General features: G+C 35.4%; 1 protein-coding gene across 2 annotated transcripts in view; it reads left to right on the forward strand.

The window, feature by feature from the left end:
• The first annotated feature begins 1,379 nt into the window (after nt 1–1,379).
• The window catches only part of OXR1 (oxidation resistance 1), a 280,364-nt gene continuing 266,321 nt past the window's right edge, over nt 1,380–15,422 (forward strand). For both annotated transcript variants that reach the window (XM_072774210.1, XM_072774211.1), the window contains exon 1: nt 1,380–1,420. In XM_072774210.1, coding sequence (XP_072630311.1) covers nt 1,395–1,420 — 26 coding nt within the window. In that variant the 5' untranslated portion in view covers nt 1,380–1,394. The remainder of the gene's footprint in view (nt 1,421–15,422) is intronic.

Consider the following 15,422-nt stretch of genomic DNA (forward strand, 5'->3'; position numbering starts at 1 on the left):
CTTAGCATAATGCCCTCTAGATCTATCCCACTGTTGTTGCAAATGACAAGATTTCATTATTTTTTATGGCTGTGTAATATTCCAATATATGTATACATACACATTCCCCACACACATCTTCTTTATCCATTTATCTATTGGTGGACACTTGGTTTGCTTCTATATTTTGGCTATTCTAAGTAATTCTGCAATAAACATAGGGTACACATATCTTTTGGAATTAATGTTTTCATATTCTTTGGATAAATACTCAGTGAAATTACTGGATCATGTGATCATTCTATTTCTAATTTTTTGAATCTCCATGCTGTTTTCCACAGTAGCTGCACCAGTTTGCATTCACACCAACAGTGCAGGAGAATTCCTTTTTCTTCTCATCCTCACCAATATTTGCTGTTTCTTATGTTTTTGATTCTAGCCATTTGACAGGTGTGAGGTGGAATCTCATTGGAGTTTTGATTTGCATTTCGCTGATGATGAGTGATGTTGAGCATTTTTTATGTGTGTGTGTGTGGAGAAATATGTGTTCATGTTTTCTGCTACCTTATCTACCTTAAGCTACCTTATCTAAGTAATTTTCTTTTAATATTTAGGAGCAACATCCTGGTGGTATGAAGACTCTACTGAAAGTAATGTAGTATAATGTGAGGGAAATGTGATAAAGTGGCTAAGAAGTCAGTCTTAGGTGTCCTAAAAGACATAGTTCAAATCCCATCTTTGCCATAGTAAATGGTAGAGTTACTAGGAAAGTTATTTGACCTTGAGCAAGTTCCTCAACCTTGCTAAATATTCCATTCTTTCTTCTGTTAAGTGAAAATGTGAGTAGTACCTACCTCATAGGCCATTGAGATTAACTAATACATTTAAAGCATTTGTAACAATGCCTAGGACCTAGTAAGGACACAGTGAGTTATAGTGACAATGGTGCAGACATCAATGTGATATTCTTTAGTGCTTATAAGTCTGATACGGGCGCTATCTCTAAATTGTTTCTATATTTTCTTTATATGTTACAAGGACGTTTCCCCTCAGTAGTACCTATCATTTACTAATACTTCTTATTATATGGTTTAAATTATGTGCTACCAAGAAAAATACACTTATGGAACATATTTCTCACTTAACTGAAGAGCAATTGCATTTAACACCCATCTTCCTTGCACTTACAGAATGGCATTTTCTTGAGGGGGATAACAGCTTGCTGTGTGGAGTTTGGGTCTCTTTTTTCCTTGGATACTGTTCTGCATACCAGCTCCTCTCCCAACCATGGGCCCTTGTGGAGGTGTGGGTGGAGCATGTGAGACCTCAAGTACCAGGCTCACAGGTAACAGAACACTCATCAGATCAGACTGGCTCCTATGCGGCTATAAGGTTTCCTGCTCACCTGCACAGAAATGACGAAGGACAAAAACAGCCCCGGGTAGGTGGCATCTACCAGCTCCGTCTGTTGTTGCTTCCTCTGTTATTATGCAGAAACGTTTCCTACTTCCATTATCGGAAGGATCTCTGATTTCTGTGCCAGTGGAAAATCAAATCTTTGTGTTTATGGGACCAAACAGATGGATTTCTATTGCCATTTGTTTCCTGGTGAAATGGGACCACGAACAAGGCAGCCTGCCAAAGGCCTAGGTATTATAGAAAGAGAAAACCTTTCTGACATGCTTGGTTTGCTATATCTATTACATCTGATCCCTTTCAAAACCATAATGCTTTGTAATTTTTAAATGGTGTTTTCCCTATTTTTATCTAAACACTAGCATTGACACCTTTTGCTATGTGGCTTAAATGATTTAAATGGTATGGAGAGATCATCGTACTTTTTACTTTTCATTAAAACTATGGTAAGCACTTGTTATATATTTTAGTATGTTCTGTTGAGCTTACTACATTATTTAAAATCATTTTTAAAATAATTACTTGAAAAAACAAGAGTCATGAAAAATTTTGTCTACATTTTTCTGAGAATAATAGTTTTCTGAGTACTTTCTGTTTGAAACTAACAATGCTGTAGGTCTAGCAACATAGAAATCTGTTGGATATTTTTACTTTCCAATTGTTTATGGGCAGTGGTAGATGCTCATATGATCCTTTAGAATATTAGATATAGCAGAGGTGCAGAAACACATCTCCTACCCTCAGAAGTAAACTAAATTCCCTTTACTCATTAATTCTCCTGTTTTTTTTTTTTACTATAAGATGCATTTTCTTTTTTGTTATTTCAGCGAGATGTAGCAACAGTATTGATATTTTTAACATTATTCAAATATCAAGATTATCTTACACTATTACATTGTTTTATATAATTTAATTTCTTTTCTTCTGATACGGAGTTTGCAAGTGGGTAGATGGGGGGAGGGGGGACATAATTTTTGAAACTTGAGTACCTAACCAGATCACCTAATTAACATTCTGCTGCCTGGCTTGACATTTATAGGTGACCATGAATTTGCATCTTGGAAGCCAGAAAACCACAATTATCTGGGAACTTAGTTAAAAATATATAGATTTTTCTTGAATTAAAAAGATATTTCGAGGGTTAAAATTTTCTCATTAAGAATTAACCTATGTCAGCAGATGTTACTCATTTGATCACTTTTGACTCTTTGTTTAATAAGAAAAACTTGCAGTTCTTGCTTCCCTCCCCCAGTATTTAAATGAGGAAACTATCCAAAGTTCTGAGCCAAAAGCAGGTAGCCACATTAAATATGCTTTAGTCACAAAACTGGTGGCATTTCCCAGAAACATTAGCAAATTATTTCTTAGATAGTCTCAAGATATGTCATCACTTATACTAGAAGATGATATTTATATTTTAATATAAGCCACTAGTCTGTGTGTTTCACATGTGTCAACAGTTATCACCACCACTTCTGTGAGATTGGTGTAATAATTCCTATTAGACTGATTAGTATACTGAGGTATAAAAAGAGTAAAGAGATGTCCAGCATTACACAACTAGTAAATGGTACCAGTAGGTCCAATAGTAGAGCCAGTATTAATAATAGATTAGAAAAATTATTAAAAAATCAGTCCAAGATTAATTTTTAAAAATTCCACTTACACTTTTTTCATTAGATACTCAAATTACAATATATATGCTTATTCATACAAATAAAACAGTTTAAAAATACACAAGAAAAAATTATGCCACATCCCCTTTCTAAACATATTCCCCTGACAGTAGAGAATATCCTTCCACATTTTTCTTCATACTTAACACTTGTATACCTTCCCCCATGCATATATATTTTAAACAAAAGTAAAAATATACTCTAAATGGGGCACCTGGGTGGCTTAGTCGATTAAGGTCTGACTCTTAACTTTGGATCAGGTCATGATCTCAGGGTCATGAGATTGAGCCCTGTTGCAGGCTCCGTGCTCAGCTTAAGATTTTCTATCTCTCCCCACTGCTCACACATGCTCTCTCTTCCTCTCTCTCTCTCTCTTTCTCTCTCTCTCTCTCTCTTTCCAAATTACATGTCACAGTAGAGTGATGCTTACTCCAGGCCAGTGGAGTTATAACTCATCTTTGCATTGCTGCATAATATTTCATGGGATGAATGAACCATGATTTTGTGCTATGACAGATGTTTGAATAACCGAATGATCAGTTGTCTTAAGTGTTTGAAATAGACACCTGATGGAGAGTGAGATGAGCCAGATGCTTTAACCAAAGTTAAGGTGTGATTATGAAAACATTCTTCATAACTGCAGTTTCTTAGCAATTACTTGATCAGAATTATGCCTGGCCACATGCCAAGTGCACATTTCTTAAAATGTTCTCCATCACCTTAAAGTCTATAGTTGATCTCATCATGCTTGTCTCTATAGAGTATCTTCACAGATTCTTTGAAGCAAACCAGAAGGACTTTAGGAAATATAAAAATTAGGAAATGTCCATGTAATGTGAAATTTTTACCAATAGGACTAAAAAAACCCCACTAAATCATTGTAGTCCTAAGCTTTGGATTGAAAAGGAGAAACAAAAACAATTTAAAAATAAACAAGAACAAGAAGCTCTGAAATAAACACATTGCCTGGGATATTCTCTGTTAAGAATATGCTTCTCATGGCTGATGCAGGAGTTTATACACAAACTAGATCCCGTGTCTCCTATGGTGCCAGTCAGTATTTCATGTAGAACAAATCCCTTGTGCTTCTATGGAATCTATCAAAGCTATTGGAGCCTGACTTTTGCACATCTTAAATGACATCTTAAATGTCTGAAAAAAAATTGACATTGTGTTTATTCACTCAGCGTTTGATACAAAAAAAATATGCTCTTGAGGTGATGACAAGAATACAATCACCTGAGAATGTGAGTTTTAACATTGATACTATGAACATTCTATTCTGAAGCATTTGGAATCTAGGGCCAGGTCTGAGTGCATAATATTGGAAATCTTACAAGTATATATACTAGCTCTAATGTAAATATATATTTTAGTTACACAGATGAATTCTACCCACTTAGAAACAAAAACCTGATTAAAGAACACATCAAAGTAGTCATTCTTTAAACATATACTCTTTAGACTCAGAATTTGTTCTATAATTTTGACATTTTGAGAAATTTTGTGTACACATGATCTTTCTCTTCCAAGCCAGTTTAGTTTTAAAGCAATTTATATGAAATAATAGGATTCTTTTTATTTTTCAAATATTGGTTTTGGTGGTGTTGAAATATGCTGGTGGGAACATTAATGACTTAAAATATCACGAAAAAAGTAAAAAAAATAAAAATAGCACAAAGAAACAAAGTTTACGTAGTACAGAATTCTAATTGTTTTCTAGAAATGCTAATATTAATCGAGACTAGCAATAAAAATTTTAAGTATTATACATATGTCTGTAATGTACTTCAACATAGGTTTTTTTTAGCTTTTTTTGACAAGGCATTTGACTTTTTGTTTTAAAAATATTAAAAAATGAATGAAACATGCTTCTTGCTCTTCAGAGTTTTACAGAGTAGTGAGGGAAACTGAGTTACACGTGTAAATAACAAATATGGTATAACTTTAGGAAGGCTGCTACATGTTCAAGCAGTGGGAAGCTAAAACCACATGAGGTTAGGTGGGGAAAGAGAGCACATTTCACTTGACAAAGCTGTGTACACAGTTCAGGGTTCCAAATTCTACCAAAAACTTTAGAACATTTCTTGTGTGAAGCACACAAACCATGGTCTAGCTTCTGATTCCATTTGCATTTGATTCCTTTCTTGGAAGGTCATGTGTGTAATCAAAGAATCAGGACAAAGAAATGGTTCATTCTTCAGTGGTAATTTTAAAATGATGCAAGATGGATGCTGACCTAATATCCTCGTGAAATCCATGTAAATCTGAACTCACAAACACCACTATTTTAAATCTATTCTATAAACATGACAGCAAATGTTGATGTTAAAACAATAATTTGTTTTATATATATATAAAATCTTTATATATAATCTTTAAGTATATAATACATATAATATATATAGAAATATATAATCTTAAGTATACTATTCAGTATCTGTTAGAAATATAAAAGAAAAACTGAATAAACTCAAAATTTTTCCCATATTTTGTTATCTTTATAAAAAAAGATCTTTAGACTGCTATCTATAGGTAACTTTTCTGTTACATTGACCTGTATCATAGAATAATTCTAAAAAAAGAGCAACCCACTCTACTTGTTACTGCACATATAAAGAAATAATATTTTAAATTGGTCACCGATTTACTGCTCCTGGAACTTTGCTTTTTCAAAGTATTTTAAATTAATTGCATACTTTAATAGGACATATTAGTAATTTCTTCCCTTGCTTTTTCTCATTTATTTTGAAACTTGATGAAAACTCTTAGGGTTGATTTTATGTGTGATCCAATTTAGAGTTAGAAAATTTTGTGAAAGCCTACTTAAATGACATAAGTTGAAATATAAGGCAATCCTTTAGGGGGTCCACAGTGCTCTAGGATTAAATGGAAGCAGTTTAATGTGAAGTGAGGCCTTTTGGGTGAAAGGTCCCCTTAATTCTTCCCACTATAGATAGGCATATCCATATGTTGAAAATTACTCCAAATATACTTTGCTGTCTCTCAGCTCCATATTTTTACTCAGGTTTACCTCTGTCCAGAATGCCCTTTCGTACAGTGTCTAACCTGTAGGCTCATTGCACTACCTCTGCAAGCCTCTGCTCAGATGTGACTTCCCCTGGGAGATTGTTCCATCTCTGGGCATTGCTTCCAACTGAGCTCTCCCAGTGCCTCTCTGAGCTCCCTGTTAATGCACACAGTTGCATTGGTATAATCACATCACCTCTTGCGTGCGCTCTCTCTATCTCTCTCTCTCTCTCTTTCCCCCTTCACCTAGAAGACTCAATTCCTTGAATTCCTAGGGCTTAGCATGCTGCCTTGTCTTTAGTGCTGGGCAATTGAAGGCCAAAGTGCACATACCACTTTGAAAGTGAAAAATTTGGTGATTAAATAGCTTTCAAATGCTATACTGTAGGGATGCCTGGTTGGCTTAGTGGTTAAATGTCTGCCTTCCGGCTCAGGGTGTGATCCTGGAGTCCTGGGATCAAGTTCCACATCGGGCTCCCTGCATGGAGCTTGCTTCTCCCTCTGCCTGTGTCTCTGACTCTCTCTGTGTCTCTCATGAATAAATAAATAAGATCTTTTAAAAAATGCTATACTGTATTGCCATCAGTGTCAAGGCAGTTTAAATTGTCTGCTTACTTTCTTTGATCAAGAACTATGAGCAGTGGGAATCATGTTGCTTAAATCCTCTTTCTTTCTCTGCCTGTGGCCATGCCTTAATGCCGGCCCTCATTATATCTTACACAAACTATTTCAAGATCTTTCTCTGCACTACCCCTTTCCTGCCTTCAAGCCTGTATATCACTGATAGAGCCAAGTTCCCTCAAAACATATCTCATCACATCATTTCTGCTCTTAAAGCCCTCTGAGGGCTCCCTGTAGGACACATAGTTCAGGCTTTCAGCCCAGCATCGTGACTGTGAGCTGGAAGCAGTGTGAAATTTGGGATAGATCATTTCTTGCTTCTCATCACAGCCCCAGCACCTAGTGCAGAATGTGGCAGATCCTAGGCATGCAGTGCACATGGAAAATAACCTGCTTCATCAAATCTAAGATGTCAGTGATCACAGAACACACCATTTCTTATATACCACTAAGGAAAAATAATATGCAAATTAAACTGTGGCACAATTCTTTCTTTATTATATCTTTTTTGGGTTTTAATTTCATTCTTCCTGAAAGACTTATTTAGGGAAAAACAAAACTGAAACAAGATTTTTATTATCTATCACTTTTGTACATAAGAGCAAATATAAGCAAAATAAATTAAATTTAATTAATATCAGGTTCTTACAATTTTGTACTGAAAGCCTGACTTTTCTGAATCTCTCTCCATTTCAGAGTCATTGATTACCATGTTTGGTGTAACATAATTTTTTTCTCTATTTCATCAGGAGTATTAGTGGTGAAACATTTCTTCTTTTTCTTTTTTTAAGATTTTATTTATTTATTCATGAGAGAGGCATAGACATAGGCAGAGGGAGAAGCAGGCTCCATGAGCGATGCCCGATGTGGGACTCGATCCCAGGACCCCAGGATCACAACCTAAGCCAAAGACAGACGCTCAACCACGGAGCCACCCAGGTGCCCCATTGGTGAAACATTTCTTAAAATAATATTATTCCAAGTTGCTGGCATCCATTTTGCAAGTTTTTACATGCATTCATAGTTATGGCAGTATAATTGCCACTTGCCCAACTATATCTTCATTTCAAAGGTTCTAAAGGTTAAAAGAATAAAATACATCTCGAAGTTGATGCAATAAGTGAATTGTGTATGGACTGAATTCAAGCTGTTATTAATGTGCCCTGAGCCCACCCTTCCAGTCTACTCTCCCCTCCACTCAATCCCATATGCTCTTTCACTGAACTACAAGATTTTGTGAATGCAAATAGTTTTGCAACTCTGTGCTTTTGCCTTCATTCCTACTCACTCTGCTTGAAATTTACTTCTCTATTCTCAAAGCAACACTTGCCTTTCATGATCCAATTCAAATGCCATCTCCAAGCCTGCCTTCTTTGCTTCCCTACATGATCTCAGTTTCTGCCCCTTTGGTGCCCTCTGAGTATTTTGTATACACTTATTTTAACACTTCACACATTTTTTTGGTGACTGCATGGACAGTGATAAGAACCAGCTATGTGGTATTTTTCTCTGTACTCTTGATGCTTGCAGTGATTTTTCAGTAAAACTTGAGTAAGTACAGTGTAATGTATCTCATTCCTCTGTTTGACTGTGGAGTAGTATGGAGTGAGAACATTGTTCCAAAATAGTCCTGGGAAAACTTCTGATACTATTGCTTTTATATGGTGCCCTCAGCCAAGCATCATCTAATAAACGAATTGTTATTTTGCTTTAGTCAGAATATTTAGGTTCTGTACTGGTCAAGGACTACGTTTTACAAAACAAACAAGAACTCACTAACCCGATATTTGGGTATGTTTTATCAATATTGTACAAACTATTTGATAAACATTTATTCACAACTTTTACACGGAAATGAACATATCAGAGCCTGAAAAAGACAACAGCAACTTTAGAAACAAATTTAAAATCTCAGATAAATATTGCCTGTTGATAAAAACATTAGCCAAGGTCCAATGCCTGTCCTTTAAAAGTGCCTTCTCCTTTCATTAACAAGTGTCAAAGAGTCTGTGTCCAAATCCCTAATATTAGTCATGAATCATTCTGTTTATAGATGTTAGAATAACTCTCAAAAAGATACTTGTGAAAAAACAGGTGGTGGGCAGCCCCAGTGGCTCAGCGGTTTAGTGCCGCCTTTGGCCCGGGGTGTGATCCTGGAGACCCGGGATCGAGTCCCACGTCAGGCTCCCTGCTTCTCCCTCTGCTGGTGTCTCTGCCTCTCTCTCTGTGTGTGTGCCTCTCATGAATAAATAAATAACATCTTAAAAAAAAAAAAAAAAAAGGAACAGGTGGTGACCGCCAGGAATAGTGTCACTGAAAAGCTTGTCTGGTCTAATTTTCATCTTTAACAGGGGACACTGGGTAGAGATGCCACAGTTTCTGAGTCTTGGGTTCTGGATAATTCTTATGGACATAGAAGTTTGCAAATACGTGTTTTTATATTATGATCCACTGAATCTGATACCACAGAAGATACATTTAGTTTTCCTGATGACCTAAACTAATTACCAAATGCCAAGAGGAATTTTTTTTCTTCTGGGCTGTAAAAGTCATTGTTGTCAGGTCCCATAATGCAAAAACTTTAAAAATTACACTTTCTAAAATATTTTCATCATTAGTTTTTTACTATTAAATGCTGTAAATATAATGACATTCACTTCAGTCTCCTAAACAATAGAGTTTTAATAACTCTGACTTGGAGTACAGATAGAAGAAAGAACTAAAAAAGATCATTTCATTTATTATGCTTTCCAGAGGAAATGATCTATGGATGATATAGAATTAAACAGAGAATTAAAAAAAAAAAAACTGAGTCACTGCAGGCACTCTGAAAGAGAGATGTGAGTCATCCTAGGTCACGCAGAGGATGGAGAGACAACAGGAATAGAATATAGATATTGTCCTTCCATATCATGCCCACTTCCTGCTTCCTCTGATGATTCTTAAATCTGTTCATTGAATCATATGATCAAGTTCATGTTTCCTAAACAGCTGTTCATCAAGGATTTTCTGAGATTCTTCTAGTGTAGTCAGCAGCAGCAGATAAACATTATTTACAAAACAACAACAACATAAAGCATTGGGTTATTTACAAAATAACAAGGGAACTTGAAAAATGATGAAATAATTGAATTTGAATAAATCTAATACTATTATCTGGTTTTATTGATAAAATAATTATGTTGAAAATTAATAGTATCATTGTCATTTGAAAGAAAGAGACAAACTGAATCAATTTCAAGAGCTGTTGTAGATTTCCCCCCCAGGCTACAGTTTCACCTGCATTTTTTCTTTGTAGCTTATGTAGCCTTTGGAACATCCATCCATGATAGATTCCATCTCACCAAATTAGGCAGCTATTGGAGACCAAATAAATAAATGTGTATGTGTGTGTGTTTCCTGTAAATTGCAGTTGTTATTTATTCTGTGCAGTTTACATAAAGATGCATCACTAATTAAGAGGCTAAGACATTTGACTAGCACCTTTTTTAGATAACTTTAAATTTTTAGTCTTTCTCCACTTTGTGACTAGGATTTACTCATTTAATATCTACTTACTGAGTATAGCAATTTACTAAATACCTCCTGTATGCGAGTCACCTTGTCAGGTGAGCAAGATAATTACTTCCTTCCAGCCACTTTGCTTTTCTACTAGAATAACTTGGGCATGTGGCACCAAATGTTAGGAGTAATTGTCTTTCTTTCTATCCCCATCTATAATTAGCTAACCATTTTCCGTTCTAGACAGCAGCCTTTTACTAGGGAGAAGGTGGGCCAGTTTCTTGAAAAGCCCAGGACCTAGCATAGCTGCTGTTTTTTTGTTTGTTTGTTTGTTTGTTTAGCTTAATGTCTATAATGATGTGGCCTCATTAATCCATGTCAGGTTTTTCCTGTTGTATCAATTGCCACAATATGTATTTCTTCGTTAAAAATAATCTTTTAATGTAATAAAAGACTCTCCTTGTGATGTAGTGAGGGCTGCCAGAAAAATGACATCATGGTTACCCTCATTATTCACCCAGTGTCACCAGCCAGCTGTGCTGCATGTGCTAAAAAGTCAGGAGAAGGTAGAGCATTCATAGCTGCCTCTTCTAGCTGTGGAGTTGACTGTCAGCTTTGTAGTAAGTCATATTGAGTCCCAGCTTGCAGTTAGATGTGAGAGATGTGGTGGTCGACAAGGTAGAAATGGTCCTAGCCTCCTAGATTCCAGTCTGTCACTTGCAGCTTATTCTAAATTTACCTTTGACACCAGCACTTTCAAACAGTGTCTTCACAACTTGAGAGTGACCCAAAGGATAGATCACTGAGAATATCTTTCTACCTGCAAATGTCTGCAAAGACTTTAAGTACACTATCTGAGGCTGCCACCATCCATTTCCAAGAGCAAGATTAAATGCCATCATCATCTTTTTATATATATATAAAAAAAATGTGATTTGCAGGACCCTGTATTCTGCTTCCAGTTATCTGGGGACTGCATGAAAAAGAGCCCAGTGGTTTCCAATGAGACTCAAAGACCTGGGTTGTTTCCTGCATGCCATTTCCTAGCATTTGGAAAACATCTATACCAAGTCATATGATAGGGCCACCCCATAGACTTGGTTCCAGAAGCATTTTTAATGGTGGCTAATGGGCTTTAAAAAGCAGTCTCTAAAAATGGCTATTTCCTGTGCTTCATGCCTGGGCAAAATTAAGTACATTGCTAGTGAAAGCATTTTTATAATTATAATTATTTATAATTTTATCATTTTATAAAAGTAAGTTATGAGGCATATACTGTGCTAGGATGTTTCAAAGCTTGGGGTTCTCCTCAATATGTGTCATTAAGGAAATAATTTTCTGTGAGGCAAAATCCTTCCCTGTGCTCAGAATGTACCAGATATATACATTGGCCTAAAACAGATGACTGGCAGATGAGCCAGGATCATCCCCAGGACAATTCAGGTGTATGATCTTTGCATTTGTCGATGGACAAAATACTTTTACAGTCATTTCTAAACTGTAAATTTAGAAACCTGAAAGAGTATAAATTCTGTCTTTAATAGGACATGGAGGAATTTTATTAAAGCATGTTGTTATCATGAGTCAAGCTTCTTATAAGGAACTCCACTTAAAAACAAGTTGTCTCTATAAAACCTATAACAACCTATAATAACAACAACAAAACCAGTAATAAATTCTGAGGGAAAATATGTCAAGCACATTTAATATATTTTCTGTTTTCTTAGAGCTAACTTAGCATTATACAGATAAACTTCTTAATAATCCACCAAACTTACCTTTATTCACTTCTTTTGAGGTCCTTCTACTGAAGGGTTTTTAAAGTCATAGGCCCAGACTCAGCATTCAGTTTAGTGGCTTGTTAGGATATCTACTATGGGGAAGGCAATAGAAATTGTGGCATATGTGACCTGTACTTGCTAATCCTATAAATTCCTGTTGCAGTTATAATTAGTATTGGATAATGGAGTATTTACTTTTACTAGGATTATTCTGTATACTTTTAAAATTAAATATTTCCAACTGGACTATAAATTCATTGAAGAAAGTTACCATATGTTATACTACTTTGTTTTTTTCCATAGATGCTGGTCAAATTTGGAGTACATAGTAATTTCTCAAATATATATTGACTTGGTTAAACAATACAATCAAATGGAATTCAGCTTTACTTCCATAAACTTGTATGAAATATCATAGAGAAAAATAGTACTTAGGACCTATATATACAGATTAATATTTAGAAGATACTTCTATGTATTTACATAAATATATTTAAGTATATGTTATATATTTAATATATATTAAAGTGATATGATAAATTAATATGTAAATATATATTAAGTTAATACAAAATGTTTATTAGTTATATATGTATAACTAACTCTCTTAGCCTGAAGAGAGACATAGCCAAGCACATATATTTGAGAATTTGTTTGCCCAAGAGCAGTTGGATTTGTCTTGTGTGTCCTCAAAGGTAAATTAGGGCCAGTGGTTTGAGATTATGTGAATGGATTCTGGCTCACTATAGGAAAAATTTCTTCAATCGGATCTGCTTGGGTAAGAATAACCTCCTTGAGAGATGTTACATCCCCTTTGGTAGATGTATTTACATATTAAAAATAGGAATTTCAGAAGGCAGTCAAGCATTGGGTATATGGTTTAAGTAAATGGTTTTTACAATTATTTTAAACCTGCAAATATAGAATTCTTCCTGATTCTAAGTTTTTTTTTTTGTTTTTTGTTTTTTGTAAATCGACAGTAATAATACCTACCTTCCCCCTTACAGGTTGTGCAGATCAGAATAGATAATATATGCGAAGTGTCACAAAAATATAATAAGTACTCATATTGTGCCAAAGGAGTTACTTCTTAATGATTGTGAATCAGATCTAATACCACAATTATTCATTAGGACTTATAAGAAATATCCAAATGAAAACATCTAAAGATATTATATGAACTGTACTTTTAAAGCTTATGTTTAGAGGAAGGGTCCTGGCTCACTTTAAAGGCACTTGGATACTGATGGGTTTATTTCCTTTTCATTATTCATTTTTTAGTTAGTGGTATTATTATTTTTATAATACAAAGAAGATCTTGGGTGATCTGAGAGACAGATTTATATTGGTTGATTGATCGACTGGTCTGTTTTGTATGTCTCAAAGCAATTTTGGGAAAGGATAATGATCTGTTCCAGAAAATTTTATCTCTGTAAATAATTTAGCAAAATTAAAGTCATTTCAGAGAAATTAAGTAAGGTTTTTCAGTTTTATATGTCCACATCCCTACAATAATCTTTTTAATATGATTTTGTGTATTTATTTGAGAGAGAGCACGAATGGGGTGAGGGAAAGACAGAGAAGCAGATGCCCTGCTCAGGGGATTGTTGATCCTGAGACTCCAGGATCATAATCTGAGCTAAAAGCAGACCTGAGTCAAAGGCAGATGCTTAACTGATCAAGCCACCCAGGTGCCCTGGAATAATCTTTACGAACCTTTAAAGTTTTGTCTGATTGGTACACTTTAGGCAGCATGCAAAAACATAAATGAAATACTGCATTGAATCCTTAATTGTGATTTCTGCCTTGAGTGTGTTTAGTTTCTTTTCCTGCCTCTATTTCAGTCATTACCTATTGCTATGCTATACTCTTCAGTCCCTGTGGCCAGCTGTGGGAAAACACGTGCTTCTCTGAGTGAACAGCAAGTACAATACTAGACCTTGGATAAACTATTTAAAATTCTAATAAGAGCCCATGAAGAATGAATCACAATCAGCAAAAACATTATTGTGGTGGAAATGTTTACTCATTTTTTTCAGCTTCATTATTTATTTTGTTGTTCTAAAGCCTATTAGTATATTAGAAAATCAGTGAGATTTACCACTTTAATATTGTGCTGATGGTTAACAGAAAGATTTGCCTGGAAGAGCGATGCCTCAGGATAGAAGACCTGGGTCTGACCATCACTAATTGTGTGACCTTAGGTAATGCTCTAAGCTCTCTGAATTGTTTTTCCTTTGTACTCAAGAGACCTAGAAATGATTGTTCCACTTTATTTTGAGGTTCAAATATGATAATATATAAAATTACATCTAGATTATTACTGTATTTCAATAGCACAACCACCTGCTTTCCTTCCAGCAATAACAATTTCGAACATTAAAAATACATTTATACTTTTCCTGTTCTTTATTGCTTCCATTTTATAGATGAGAGATCTGCATCTCAAAGGGTTTGAAATGATGTGTCAACACCAGTAAATGGTGGACCTGAAGTTCCCTCCAGTCTCCTGTGTTCAAATACTGTGCCTCATCCACTGCACTCCACTGAGTCCTTGTTCTCCTAAGCCCATATTTTATCCACTCTAGGGAAACAAAATATTAAGTCAAGGAGGCTGGCAGGAAAAATGCAGGGAGAGAGGCTAGTTCTTAGCCTTAATAAGGCTAGATCCATCCTCTTTACTTAAACAATTCTTCCATGTGATCTTCAACTACAGTAGTCTCTTCAGGGGTTGTGGGAAAGGATTTAATGGGATGGGAGTTTATTGAATTCATTCTCAGTTGAAAATAGTAAATGTTTGCTTTTTTCCAGTTAAGAGGTATTGATCTAAGGCAGATTTTCAGCACTTTTAATAATTGCCCCTTCTTCCTCATAAGGACCTTTTTTCCTAATCTCTTTCTCCCTTCAGTAGAATTTTAATACCACAGATTTAGTGTATCTGTTTACATTCTATAGCTCTTTGGAGGTGTTGGACCATTGTGCTAAGATTTTTTCCACCCTAAGAATGAATTTTGCGTGAGAATGAGAAGGCATGATGAAACGCTGACAGTCTACCTCTGCTTAGAGAAGTGGCAAGGAGATTGAGAGCATCATGGGGCTTTAGCCTGCCTGAGTTCAAATTCTATTTGACCCACTTCCAAACTGTGTGGCCATGCTAAATTACTTAATTTGTCTTTGTCAAGGCAATTTGTTTCTCCTATAAGGGGAAGTAGGGATTGTAAGAGCAGCAGCATCTTTGCGATAACCATAGTAGAAACAGTATTGGTACAGAGTTAGATTTCAACTTTATTGTGCTTTTAGAGTCCTGAATTAGAGTCAGGAAAGTCTGAGCCCTAAGCCTGAGTCATCTGGGTAATATATAGTCAGTTATTACTCATTATTCAGTTTCTTCATCAATACATAATTGGTTTCCCTCAAA

Source organism: Canis lupus, chromosome 14, assembly GCF_048164855.1.
Source record: "Canis lupus baileyi chromosome 14, mCanLup2.hap1, whole genome shotgun sequence".
Taxonomy (NCBI): Eukaryota; Metazoa; Chordata; class Mammalia; order Carnivora; family Canidae; genus Canis; species Canis lupus.